We start from the raw sequence: 14,464 nt of genomic DNA on the forward strand, positions 1-14,464 counted from the left end.
GAGAAGTACAATAAAATTTCTCTCATATTTGACAACTATCATTATATCACTTTTAGTCTTAAAAATTTATTAACGTAAATATTTGTGTAGTAATTTTTTTCACTGCATAATAAAAATATTTTTGTAATAATAAAAAGTTTCATATCTTGATCGAGTGGCGTTTCAAATATACTGAATTTTTTATTAAAAAAAAGCACAAAAATTTGCACTTAAAATATCTATGAAAAAGTCATACAAATAAAACGATACAATGATAACTTTCATTTTTATGATTTATATTAATAAATTTTTAACACTAGAAAAAAAATCATACAAATAAAATCATAAATATATAACAAAAATAACTAAAAAATAATTTTAAGATTAAAAAAGACAACATAAAGTAATTGATATTTTAAAATTAAAAAAATATATATATTAAGATGAATACTAAAATTTGTATTAATTATTATTGTAGTATTGTTATTTGTTAATTATGAAGAAATAACAAAATATTATTTATTAAAATAATATATGACATTACTATATTTTATTTTAATGTTGTTGTTTATAAATGAAAATAAGTATAAAATATATAATTTATAATTTTTTTATTTGTTAAAAAATAAAATAAATAAAATTATTCTTAGATTTTTTTAGTGTACCTATTAACCTGTTCTACTATTTTTCATTGCTTTTTTTTAATTTTTTATAATTTCTCATGAGATATTATAATATTTTGTGATCTTACAATAAAATCAATAAATTATGACCTTACTATAAACAAACCCTAAAATACAATATCATCAAATTTATATTTTTAAAAAGTTATATTTTTTTATTAAAAAGTAATTTATTAGAGATAATAAAATAATTTATTATAAGAATAATTTTGTAATAAAAAATTATAATTTTTTTGCTCTAATGAACTAAATTTTAACCGCAAATAAAATTTCTCTTTCTATCTTTTGAAAATTAGAATTGAGTAAAAAAATTACTCTTATCATTTTGCAACTGCTCATTCTTTTAACTATCCATTTTATTTTTTTTTAAATGTTATACATTAATTTTATTATTGAAAAAACTACTTATTTTCATAAATTATAAAAAAAACCTCAAATATTGTTTAATTTTTATTTCTCACTCACAGTGAGTGCCCCAAGATCTAGTAAAATATAAAATGTATATCAACTCCCACACTGACCAGATGACAAGCAACTTTCATATGAACTTTTTTATGGGACTTCTCACAAGAATTTTTTTTTTTTTTTTTGTACGTAGACCAAAGTCTAAAAGAAATTGAAAATATAATAAAAAATAATTTAATAAAAGGAAAAATAATGAAAAGGAATCGAATGTAGAATATAAAGAGAGAAGTTAAGAGGTGTAAATTAAGTTAAGTCTTGCAATTATTAATAACATTAATTAATATTTTAACAAAATAATTGTTAAATTTAACATAAATAGTGGGACAGAATTCAGAAAAACATATGTATTTATCAATGTTAAAATTGGCTTCCTGATGGAGGCAAAAATGCTTTAAAACGTTGGTGTAAGGTGTAAAGCACTGCTTACATGAACAGTTTTCTACTTTCTGGAGACCAAGAAGAAGGAAGGAGTAGCTATAATTTTCTTAGACTAGAAAGTATCTAAGAAGTACTGGTATGTCAGAACAATTGCTAAAAACGCAATGGAACTTACTAAAATTATATGGCTGATTGTGAGTCGGGAAAGAATTCAAGCGTACTTGACTGAGGATGTGATGTCTTTCTCTTTCCTTCCAGCAAGGATCATAGAAATCTGGAGGCCTCTGCTAAATGCTTGGTTGAAGAGCAGCCGGGTCTGGAACTCTGACACAAATGGGAACCATGACAATATAGCTATGGGCATGAACAATATCAGACCCATAATATACTCGTATGCCCTTGCCAGCTCCTTTATTGACTCCCAGAATCCTAAACCTTTCAACAATGGCCTCAGTGCTTGTCCAATCTACGGATGCCATAATAGGGAAAAAAAAATGGGTTTAATGAGAATAATGCAATTAATCACTAACATATAAAGGATAACTATTATATGTTAGAACTAATACAAGAAACAAGGATTAGTTTATTTTGACAATCTTTCTAATTGGATTAATGTTACAAATGATCCCTGAACTATAATAAAATATTCAATTTGATATCTAAACTTCAAAAATCTTTAATATGTACCTGAACTATGAATCTGTTAACTAAAATGATATTCATTCCTAAGGTGATTAGCTCCAAACAATAACATGCAGCAGACAAATAATCTTCTAAATACCACATTAGTGAACAAATTCATAGTTTATGTACTATATTAAAAAATTTTTAAAATTCAAGTATCACATTGAACATTTCACTATAAGTCAAGGACGATTCCTAACATTAACACTTTCTATTTCTTTAAGACCATTACAAAGAAACTCATACATTAGTAGTTTTCTTCACTGTATCAACCGGCTAGAATGAAGAAGCTAGTCCAATTCTGGCAGGAAAATATAAGGTATAGACCATACTAAGTGAAAAAAATTTACAAACTTTGAGAATCATTGTAAGAAAAGATGAAAAAAAAGGTAGATGGACTTCTAGTAGAAAATATTTCAGCTAGAATATTTACAACAATTAAGCAAACAGGAAGCCTAGGTTGTAATTAAGGCATTAATCATTCTTGTTTTTCATGAGAGATTCTCAAAGCATTTTAGTGTTGTTGTGAAATATATTCTGGTGAGCAATTTAGTCAACATAATTTGTTTTTAACTTTTACAATGGTTGCCACCCAGTGCAAAATTAAGGGAATAAGAAGTATGCAACATGTAAATTAAGCAGCTGCTACATAATGTCTTGTAATATATAGAAGTTGTATTTTTAAGTTCCAAAGTTTAAACTTACTAGAAGAATTGCCCATCCAGTGGGCAAGAAGGCAAGGATGGCAGCAAATAGATCTGATATTGTGAGGCCGCATACTACAAATAGAACAGTCATGATTGACATAAAACCAAGGAATAGAAGTGCTTTAAGAATCCTGAACATGAGCTGAAAGTCGGTACCAAATCTTCGCCTACCCATTGATACCATCTGAGAACATGGGGAATTCGTAAGCAGGAAAAGAAAAAAAGGTAAAAATTAATATCCATGCTACTTAAAAAGCATTAGAAAAATATGATGGCATGAGTAGACAGTGCCCATTGAAGCATATTGCCAGTTCTTTACCCATGATGCTACTCTAACCATGTCTCTCATTTGAGTTTGAACAATTTGCTTACAACTTCATTTGCATACCTTTAACACCAGAAGCGCCGTTACCATAACTAGCCAAGAAAGTCCATAAACCTACAAGGAGATTTATTAAGTTAGACGGTAGGGAGATGGAAATACAAACTAGCAAGAAACAGAAAAAGAATTCAGTAAAGGTAAACAATCATTCATAGGCAAAAGCAAACTGTAGGTAGAGGAACAAGTTTGAAAATTATACCAGTATGCTCTTGACGTGATGAGCTATATCAAGGTGGTAGACAATCCCATACTGGTAAATGAAGAAGCGAAATGCTAAGATAATCTCAAGCAGCCTTCCCCTGATATTTGTGAATTTGAGGTGTTCTTGTTCTTCATCCCACCATGATTCCCAACATTTATCAGGGTGGATACCAATACCACCTCGATTTCCCATCCATCTCTTCCAATCTGTCCAGTCATCGACTGTTTTTTGCCAGTCAAAACCTGAAGGATTAAACACAAAAGGGGCAAACAACCAGGATCCAACCAGGAACCACATGGAGCATGTGATGAACCGATAAAGACTGCGATCGGATTCCCCATAAACTTCATACAGGACCAAGAGAATGAGAAGCTCTAACCCTTTTACAAAATGACTTCTGGAGTACAGCCTGTAGTTAACTGCAAACTTTGCATGAAAGACAACAAAGCCGCGACCAGTAGCTCGATATTTAGAACCTCCATGCAAGATAGTTCTTCCATAATAATGAGCTTTTGTACCAAGCTGGAAAGTAAAGAATACAGAGGCCAGCTGTAGCTGCATGATGATGAAGTCACCCAGAGCAGTACGAAACCCTTTTTCCAGGCCAATTTCCATAACCATGGGCAGCACCAGCAACAAGCCCAGCTGGAAGACAGACTGTGTAGCCAAAGCTTCTTCAAGGGCCTTGCTCTGGCGTACGGTTGCATTCTCAAGAATATCTCTTTCCAATCCGCTCATAACCATATATAAACGACCATATAAGAATACATATACTATAAGGACTGTAACCTGAAACGAAATAATGCCCAAATCATGCTGTAAGTATTTATTTCCATACCTACAGAGTTATTTGCTTTGGCTCTTTTCTTAATTATTTTGCATAAGCAGCTGCCAGGTGTATGTGCGAATAGGGGATGGGGGTGGTTACTTTCACAGTTAAAAACTGTAAACTTAATATGCTTCCAGTGACGGCTGCTTAATTGGCCAAATAAAGTCAAGGTGATATGAAAATCTATCTCATACATTTAAGAAAAACAACTGCTCAACAATGAAGGGATCAAACTTTGAACACTACAAAAGAATGTTACCCCAAAGCATTTAAGAGACAATGTTTCATCTCACAAACTGATTAGTCTTATATAAAATGCGTAGAAAAGTAACCTAGTCACCAAAAGTTAGAGCAGTCCTGTTACATACCTTCTGTGACAAATATCTAGCAATATGCTAGTAGAGTTTCTAAGAACAAAATAAACAAAAGAAAGTACTATAGTCGACATACCATGCTACTGAAATAGAAGCCCACTGTTGTAAAGTAGAATGATAACATTCTATAGAAATCAAACCGGCGTCCAAGCCGATACACATCCCGGCTAAGTGTCTGCTCTCCATTTCCATTAGCAACCTTTGCCTCAAAAGCAGATATCTGATTCATTCCAACATCACGCCCTTTGCCAACTTGGATGTACTCATGATGTGTTACATAACCCCCACGCAAAGTAGAATTGAACCCTGAACAAGATAACACAATTAACAAGCAGAATATTGCTTTCAGTTAAGCAAGTATTTTAGCTGACTGAAGATTACCAGCAAATATATCTTCGCTTAAATTAATAATTTTTGAAGCTTTGCTTATGCCACCTCTTGTTATGTGGAAGATTCTGTCAAATATATCAGGATGACCATAATGGAACCTCACCCTGGAATGATAAGATGAAAGCATTTAAGAGAAACTCAGATGATAATGCAACAAAAGTAAGGCTGCTCAACCATAACCTTTCAAGGCCATAAATTTTGGACTTTGCACAATCATGGCCTAATGATAGAACTTAACTGGAATAACATAAAAGATAGACATCACTAAGTATTGGAAAACACAGAAAACCAACAGGGCAGGTTACTCGACATATAATAGCTCAGAAATTTGTTAGAAATTTTTATCGAATGAATATATTGTAAACACACATATAAACTTATTCTTAATCCTTATCTATGCACACTTTTCTAATGATAATTCTTATTCTTAATCTCTGCACACTTTTATAGTGATAATTCACATTTTATTCATTCATTTCCCAAACGTAGACCCCAATTCTTTCACCCACCTAACCACCCTTTGATTAGAACAAAACTTAACTAAATTAACTGTAAATCATATTGATTATGGCCATCAGCAGAAAATTCAACAACTTGTTCTTTAATTCCTGCCAACTTTTTGCCATCAAACTCAATCAACTCAAACCTTTGTTCATTTATTATCCTATATCCTTTCTTCTACTACTTTAAACCCCAAAAGACTTCTATCAAATGGGTTTAAATCTAGTTTGGGTAACCCAAAACCAACCAGATCCTCCATAATTCTAATTCAAAGTTGGTTACCACAGTTCCTTTTTATGGAGGCCTTGAAAATTTGATGAACCACATTACCCTAGACTCAAAATTACTAAGTCAATTCTGAAACTGACCTAACCTTTCCAACCTGACCTAACTTGCACCCTAACTAGCCATGTATGTGGATTTGTTCATCAAATCACTCTTTCTCTCTCACATTAGGCTCCTTTATTGTACAATAATAGGGGACAAATATGAATGCTGATCATTACAGGTAATATCACATAAACTCAAGGATTTAAGACAGAAAGTTCAGGCCTACCTCAAAGGATTTGCTAAAATCCGTTGCCCGATTGTTACAAAACAAGTCTCTTGATTTGACATGAACCAAGCTAGCGAAGAAACACTGTTCAATAAATAAAACATAGACCCCAATTCTTTCACCCACCTAACCATCCTTTGATTAGTGCAAAACTTCACTAAATTAACTGTAAATCATATTGATTATGGCCATCAGCAGAAAATTCAACAACTTGTTCTTTAATTCCTGCCAACTTTTTGCCATCAAACTCAATCAAGTCAGAACTTTGTTCATTTATTATCTTATTCTTCTACTACTTTAAACCCTAAAAGACTCCCATCAAATGGGTTAAAATCTAGTTTGGGTAATCCAAAACCAACCAGATCCTCCATAATTCTAATTCAAAGTTAGTTACCACAGTTCCTTTTTATGGAGGCCTTGAAAATTTGATGAACCACATTACCCTAGACTCAAAATTACTAAGTCAATTCTGAAACTGACCTGACCTTTCCAACCTGACCTAACACGCTCCCTAACTAGCCATGTATGTGGATTTGTTCATCAAATCTCTCTCTCTCTCTCTCTCTCTCTCTCTCACACACACACACACACACATTAAGCTCCTTTATTGTACAATAATAGGGGTCAAATATGAATGCTGATCATTACAGGTAATATCACATAAACTCAAGGATTTAAGACAGAAAGTTCAGGCCTACCTCAGAGGATTTGCTAAAATCCGTTGCCCGATTGTTACAAAACTAGTCTCTTGGTTGGACATGAACCAAGCTAGCGAAGAAACACTGTACAATAAAGAAAAAGTTATTACTGCTATCAAACTGTTATGCGTAATGCCTTGTCACATTTTCATTAGCTTAAATGTAGCTGTTATGCCCAACAAAATCAAACTGAATTGATCAAGATATTGGTAAACCAACCTTCCAGTAAATATATGCTCCCTTAGGCCCAATATTGATGGTTTTCTCTCATTACGGCGACGTTTTAGAAATTCCTCCAAAACATTTCGCATTTTATAAGCCTCTTCAAAATAATTATCCTGAGAACAAAGCATGGAAAAACAGTGTAATTTTGTTTAATACATCTTTGAAATTGGTAAAATAAGAGGATAGATTCCTCCAAATTATTTACCATTTTGTAAGTTTCTTCAAAGTAATTAACCTCCCCAAAGATAGAAAAATGAGAACTTTTGAGTGCATCTTTAAAATAGGTAAAAGAAACGGTTACCTGATTCATGTCTATGGTTTGAAGGGCTTCTCCACGAGTAAAAATAATTGCATGATTTTGATTTTCAGGCTTCCCTTCGCCAATTTCTGTAGGGGGACCTGGTAGTTTGATGCGGTATATTTCCTAGGAATATTATCATTTCCACATTTATTTGTTAATAACATGAAAAGAAAAGAAACTGATTCCATAAAATTTTGAAAGCATAAGGAGTAAGATTTCACAAATAAGAATCAGAAGTGATTTGAACATTTTGCAGGGCTAATTCAGGTTAAAACCTAACGGTTTCTACCTCTCTTTCCATATTGATAATTACCAATATCAAAATCGTCATGCTTCAACACCTCTAGTATCCTATGTTAACTACATTCCCATCTAATGCTAGGCTTGAAATACTAGCATAAAAAGGATGAACAAGATAAAAAAAATAGTCCTTGCTTGGATTGGAATGTACTCCATACTATGGATTTAATAAGATAAAGGAGAAGAAGAATGAGGTATGCATACTGCAAGATGGACATCTATAAACTGGTCAAATTACTCATCTAATATAAGAACATACTTAAAACAACATCAGATATGCAACATTAGAGTGCTTACCAAAAACATCAAGCTAAATAGAATTTGCATAAAACACATTGTTAAAAGTAAATGTAGGGCTGGCAATATGTTAGACAATCTGATAGCACAATGGGCACACCCCAGGTAATTTGATGGGTTTGGATTCACGTAGTTGTGTTTATGTCATAATCATATCAACTTGATAATGAAACACCAATGCTTGTGTCTAATGTAAGTTGGCCAGCTTAAGGCAAACTTGACATGCATTGACTCTTCTATTGATCGTGTCAATAGGTTAACAGTTTAACTCAAATTCAATTCATCTAACATGTTTATACCCTTTTAAAAAAATTGTTAGCACTTAAAATCCATGTATTTATTGATTAATTATTTCAATATATTAATTATGTCATGTTATACCTAAATGTTGATACATTGCATCCAATTAAACAGGTTATTGTGGCATCATGTAACATTTTTAATGAACAAGTCATGTTCGTATCAGTCTTTTTGCAAAATGAAGACTTTGAAACAACATAATTAGGATACAATAACATGAATTTTCACCCTTAAGTACAGATTGAAAAAGTTCCCTGTATAATAGGATGTCGTAAAATTGACACTATATTGTCAGCTAAATTGATATTAGAAAAGTGCTGTTTCATACCTCATCCAATTTTTCACCTCCCTTGACAAGAACAGAATAATAAACCTTCTGAGAACTTCCATTCACTTTCTCCTCTCTTTCATCAATATAAGCAACACGCAGAGATGGATAACTTTGCAGTTTCCATGTATTTAAAGATGAAATCAAAATTCAATTCTACATGAAGAACTATGAGATTGAAATAATGAGCACTAACTTACGTTAACATGAGATTTAGAATGTTAAGGTAACAACTCTGATCTCGCGCATCAGAAGATTTTTTCTGAGCCCCATAGACCTGACAGGAAACAACATAGGTGAACTTCATATTGGCCAGTGCTTGTGCATGGTCTCCATAACATCCAGGATCCTCCTCAAAGGCCTGGAAGCCTTCCAAAATTGCTACAATGGAACAAGTGAATACTTCGTCAGGCTAGTTTCATCACATCACCTTATAAAAGAATTTGGAATAAAAAATAAAAATATTTATTTTAAATTGCAACTAAATATCTAAACAGAAACAACAAACCAGAGTCCCCTGGAAACTCTACGAAGAATTGGAGTTCCAGAGCCTGCCTGTAGTACATCATCCCTCTCACTGGCAGAAAGATGGAGAAGGACATAGCTCAAGTAAGAATCTATATAGTTAAAGCTAGTGAAAAATGAAATGATAGTTTTGATGTTTCCAGACCTGTTCTGGAGAGTGTCTGTCCTCTATAAGATACCCACTTTCGAATTTCCTCTTTCATATGAGCCTCCTCTTTCTCATCCTTGATTCCTACAGTATGCATACGCTCTAGAAAGTTGTTCCATTCATCTAGTTTGCATTCGCAGATGTCCAGTTAGTCATATGTTTTATATGCTGCAAAAGGCATAAAATATCAAGAGCTCACAAGTCACCTGGATATATTCTTTGTAGGTAAAACAGAATTGAGATTCCATCCTCATTTTCCTTAGTGAGTTCCTCATCTGAATAAAGAACATCGTCTTTGTAGTATGGAGTCAAAACACTGAATCAGAGAAGCGATATAAGTGAGAGTATAGAGGCATCTATCCATATAACACTTCTAATAAAGGCTATCATAGTGCCTTTGTTCATGTGATACAGAATGCAGAACCACATTAACTGATCATGACAATACTTTAAAGGAAAAGAAAATCTTAAAATGTCGTTTAAACAAGTTAAAAACCTTAGTTATGACCCAATTAAACAACAAGCCCCACTGATGGTTGTGAAGCTGATTTTTAGTATACTAACATTGTATATCCTTAAAAGGAAAATTGCCCTTCTCCCAGTCCTTGTTTCAAGTTAGCAAGCAGTAATATCTCACTAATTTGATATCCTGCAATGACTGACCTAAAGGAAAGCATGTCACGGACTTTTGGGGCGCTCGGCATATTCATAAATAAAGAGTTTGCAAAAAATGTGATGCGGCGCTGAGCCTCTAAATTTGGAGGCACATTTATAGCTGACTCTTTAACAGTCAAAAGCAAATAAAGCCTATTGCTCTGCAAAGAAACATACAAATAATCAGATTATGAACAAAACAGCTGTCTGAAAAACTGTTACATGATAAACAAGCAATATGAGTCCATCTCAAATATACCTTCTCCCTCCACATTTTCTGTTGTATAAGGTTAATATTTATCTTTTCAAACCTCTGCTCTTTCCTGTTATGTTCAGCGCTTCCACCGTGTGGGTGAGCTCCTTCGAGGATTCTACAAAGAAAACCTTGTAGGTTAATTTTGCCTAATAGGACTGATACAACATCAACTCCAAAAATGTTTTTATTTTTGGCACTTACTCATTGCCTTTTACCATAATATCCCGCGTAATAATTTCCATGATATCCTGCAGGACATTGATTATCTGAGATCTGAATATATCAGCATCTTCCATATCAGAAATCTGCCAACATAGAGAGAGAGAGAGGGTTTAGCATCGGAAAGTACAATATCATGAATAAGCTATATAAATGCAGTGCCTTAGAGAAGTTAAGAAAATGTACAAAAAGAAAGTTACCAAGATCCTAAGAAACTTCTCCAACCTATTACTGAGTGAAGGCAGCCCACCCATCCGAAAGTCAGTCAAAAATCTCTGCTGCTGTATGCTAATTTCCACTTCATAGCAAATCCCTCTAACAATACTAAATGTAAAGAGAAAGGCAAGAGAAAAGAAATTGTTAGACTTTTGAATAGAGAAAAAGGAAAGGGATATTTTTATTGCTGAACATGGTCAAAGCTGCCACGATGCAATTTAAGATCACGTTTAGAAGTAGTTCAAGTTCGTAATATGAATGCTTCAGCCTTACTTCTTATCTGCCTCATCTTCCAGAAGATTATATATTATATCTTTGAGAGTCTCATAACATTCTATAATCGCTGACTGCATATAATCATCAGCTGCTATCTTCTTAAATAACTCTGCATCATCCTTCTTTTTAAAATCTTTTGCCATGTCTAATGCAATAGGAATCTGTCAAATATTATAAAACCAGACACTAGTAAGACACAGGATCTTGCATTAAGCTCAAAATTAATATAAAAAAGTAGTACATTTATGTACCTTGCTAGCAAGCAAGAAAGGGGGCCACTGGACAACAGAAACATCACTAAATGAAGAAGGTACAAGTAGCAAATCTCTATCCCTGAACAATAATAAGTCAAAAGAAAATATCAGAATTCTTTATTTAATGCAATTAACAAATTTCAATGATAGACAACCTAGGAAGGAATTGCCCAACCTATTGCTGATCAGATCCTGCATCCGCATAGAATGTATGAACTTATTCCAAACAAGGGAAAAACTTGCAATATTCTTCCTTTCTGTTGCCTCATCCTGCCGTGTTGAAATGTTTACTTTTAGCCAAAGAAACAGAAAACAGAAGGAAGTACAGGCTCCAAAACTTTATAGACCATTTTGTCTAAAAAGAACCACATCTCAACTTCTATATGCTGGTAATCCACACAATTAAGAGCAATCATATAAACAGTATTATATCACTTAAGCACAGCCAGATGCCTTTTCTGTTACACTGTTTTCTTACAGGAACAAGACGATGACAAAAGGCTGCAGGAATAGCTTCAAATCTAGAGCGAAGCATCCCCAATGTCCGTATCTGAAAATGCAATTTGAAACAAAACAACATTAAGAGAGATAATCACTATCTCCCAAATGACAGAAATACAGAAACCAATTCATTTTTTAACCAAAATCATATATGGATTCCAAGGGCAACTCATTTTTCTTTGAGACATATGCCTTCAGGTATGAGAACAACTCAGCCACTAACCTCACCCAAATGACTGAAAGCACCATGAATTCCACCAAAGAGAGTAGAAAATATGGCATACCATATTTGAGCATCCATAAAATAAACCTATTGGGAAATAAAACAAGAATATTTATTCAATTTACACAAAAACTGTTTAACAATTTTAAGTAACTCACAAAAGTTAACTCTTGTCATAACCAAAAGTTTCTACATGATAACTTACCAGGACAATTGGAGACCAAATTGCAATAATGACCCCAATGTTATGAGTTGCTACTACAGAGGATTCAAACTCGACTTAGAACAGGCCATAGCCAAATGAAGAAAAAAATGTTAAAACAAACACAAATGAAAAAAAATAGTAGAGGCAAAAAGGGGGAAGGGGTGGTTTGAAAGGTTGCTATACGTCATACCCTCCGAGAAGAATTCATGCCACTGATAATTATCCACATGCAAATCCATGATTATCTTCGTCGGTTGAATTAGTGGCAGTATCTATCAGCAGATAATGTAAAAAAACACCCTCAAAAATTTTCACATATCCTTTAAGGCAAGAAAGAAAAGGTAAAAAGAAACTTCTTTAGATGTATTCACACAGCTCAATAATATATCAACAATTTGCTCAAATTCAAATAATCTAATATGTTCTTGCTATAATTGCTGCAAAAACACCACATATAGAATCTAATCATTTAAGGCAGTAAAGAATATTTGAAATTTGCTTTAATTCTTCTAACATTTGTGGTAACTAGTATCTTTTGAAAGTTCATTCTTGTGTATGGCTGCGAGTACATGCCAAAATTAATTTTTGTACATAATGACTGATACAGATACAGATGCAGAAAATACATATGCACACCTAAATGCAAACATATGGAAAAGAATCACAGGCAAAGATCACAAGAAGATTTCAAAACAATGAAAACATTAAGGCTCCCTTTGTTCATTGCTCTTTCTATTGCCTTTTCTTTTCTCAAACTTTGTAATAAAGGAAAAAAAATTAAGAAAATTTGACTAGTGCATTAAAAAATGAACATGTATCAACAGCAACTGAATCATAAGGGAAGTTATGACAAGCGTGTGATCTTTAATGAAATTGGACAGCTACTAGTGAATGATGATATTTTTCACAGGATAGAAATAACGAACTGTTGTAATCCTACTAGAAAAAGTCTTTTAGACTCACTGAAACTCTTTCGTACCCTAGTTTATGTGTTTGCTTGGGCACATACATAAATATGAGCCCAAGCAAACACATATACATAACACATTTTCTCAAGGTTGGCAAGAAGATTAGTTCAAACTGAATTTTGTATTGCTTTACATACATGTGCATGCTAAAACAAGTAATTAATTATTAGGATTCCACTTTAAGACAACTTCTACATGAACAAAAACAAGAGAAATCACCTCCACATAGTAGCTGAATGCTAGCTTGCTGATTAGTAGCAGAATCCAAAACATTGTATACCTGAAAATATGAAAAATGTAATCCATTTGTTGGAGAAATGGCATGCCATGCCATAGCACAAATGTGTTAATCATGAATCTTTTGAGAGGAATACAAACATGATTACAATGAGTAGCACCAATAGAGAAAATGATCTCAAAACCTCCCCATTCCCAACCAGTGGTTAGAAAAGTCCTTTCAAAAGAGGAAAAAGAAAAAGAGCAAAAAAGCAAATTATTTTCTCTTACTTCAGAAGTGAGAAGAAGTCCTCGTGCATGCCTCTTCCTACATACAATTTTGGCTGCAGCATGGTACAAGTTAAATAAGGAGCCCAATCTTTAAAAATAAATAAATAAATAAATGAAGAAAAAGGGACATATTGATGTGAACAGAGAACAAGATATTCAGTCAAAATTAAGGACATAAGATATGCTTGCCTGAGCCCACCACATAATAAGAGTGATAACTCGCCAGTTTGAGCACTCCATGGATTTCCGTAAAGGTGGAAGTAGAAATACTATAGCAGCCAGTAAATTGGGTATCAAATATATTGCAACAGCATAATTATAAAATGACTCATTCTGCCAATCGTTAGCCCAACTGCTGAAGAACTTTACAAGACCCGTTGGATTCTGTACAGAGCTAGAATAACCAATTGGCAAAACCACTGCCCAAAAAGCTGCTATTGCAAATTTCAAAAGATAACGGAGTATTTGGGTAAATTTCAAGCTTCTCCAGGCATTGAGATTAAGAATTATGTCCAGAGTAGCTGCATGAAAAGTGACATTGAATAAAAATTTCTTTTAAATGCCATAAAAATAGGAAATAAATGGCTAATGAAACTTTGAACTGCGGTAGCAATGACTTATTAAGCAACAAATTCCTCAAGCAAAGCAACCACATGGCTATGCTTCATTTTGTGGATGATTAACAGCATTGCTTCTGGTACCCAAATATTCGTATAAAGAAAGAAATTAAGCTAGCCCAGAACAACCCTTGTACCTTGCAGAAAATTGAGAAAAGCAGCAGTAATGAAAATAGTCAACACACTTTTGAACACATCTTCGTCAAAAAAGCCAAGAAGAGATCCAAAATTCCATGCAACAATTAGCATAGCCTGAAAACCAAAAGGTCATGTGATGGAATAAATTCTTTTAGAAAAATAGTCAGAAACAAAAAGT

The 14,464-nt window shown here is 33.3% G+C and overlaps 1 protein-coding gene across 5 annotated transcripts in view; it reads right to left on the reverse strand.

Annotated features, from left to right (window-relative positions):
- Positions 1-14,464, reverse strand: part of LOC111292749 (callose synthase 7-like) — a 44,481-nt gene that overhangs the window by 21,458 nt on the left and 8,559 nt on the right. For 2 of the 5 annotated variants that reach the window (XM_089766912.1, XM_022885284.2), the window contains 29 exons: positions 14,286-14,400; positions 13,721-14,052; positions 13,532-13,584; positions 13,244-13,304; positions 12,247-12,328; positions 12,057-12,109; positions 11,852-11,938; positions 11,606-11,677; positions 11,303-11,397; positions 11,125-11,206; positions 10,871-11,034; positions 10,582-10,705; positions 10,364-10,467; positions 10,166-10,277; positions 9,916-10,067; positions 9,459-9,568; positions 9,250-9,375; positions 9,088-9,156; positions 8,780-8,960; positions 8,580-8,691; positions 7,355-7,477; positions 7,048-7,166; positions 6,829-6,912; positions 5,065-5,177; positions 4,760-4,989; positions 3,478-4,269; positions 3,285-3,335; positions 2,895-3,080; positions 1,459-1,971 (listed from right to left, as the gene is read on the reverse strand). In XM_089766912.1, coding sequence (XP_089623038.1) covers positions 1,717-1,971; positions 2,895-3,080; positions 3,285-3,335; positions 3,478-4,269; positions 4,760-4,989; positions 5,065-5,177; positions 6,829-6,912; positions 7,048-7,166; positions 7,355-7,477; positions 8,580-8,691; positions 8,780-8,960; positions 9,088-9,156; positions 9,250-9,375; positions 9,459-9,568; positions 9,916-10,067; positions 10,166-10,277; positions 10,364-10,467; positions 10,582-10,705; positions 10,871-11,034; positions 11,125-11,206; positions 11,303-11,397; positions 11,606-11,677; positions 11,852-11,938; positions 12,057-12,109; positions 12,247-12,328; positions 13,244-13,304; positions 13,532-13,584; positions 13,721-14,052; positions 14,286-14,400 — 4,239 coding nt within the window. In that variant the 3' untranslated portion in view covers positions 1,459-1,716. Of the gene's footprint in view, positions 1-1,458; positions 1,972-2,894; positions 3,081-3,284; positions 3,336-3,477; positions 4,270-4,759; positions 4,990-5,064; positions 5,178-6,828; positions 6,913-7,047; positions 7,167-7,354; positions 7,478-8,579; positions 8,692-8,779; positions 8,961-9,087; positions 9,157-9,249; positions 9,376-9,458; positions 9,569-9,915; positions 10,068-10,165; positions 10,278-10,363; positions 10,468-10,581; positions 10,706-10,870; positions 11,035-11,124; positions 11,207-11,302; positions 11,398-11,605; positions 11,678-11,851; positions 11,939-12,056; positions 12,110-12,246; positions 12,329-13,243; positions 13,305-13,531; positions 13,585-13,720; positions 14,053-14,285; positions 14,401-14,464 lie in introns of those variants that run through there. The other 3 variants (XR_016345816.1, XR_016345815.1, XM_022885282.2) reach the window with 3 other exon arrangements.

This window comes from Durio zibethinus, chromosome 10 (genome assembly GCF_047325235.1).
Source record: "Durio zibethinus cultivar Kanyao isolate XHJ-2024 chromosome 10, ASM4732523v1, whole genome shotgun sequence".
Classification (NCBI taxonomy): Eukaryota; Viridiplantae; Streptophyta; class Magnoliopsida; order Malvales; family Malvaceae; genus Durio; species Durio zibethinus.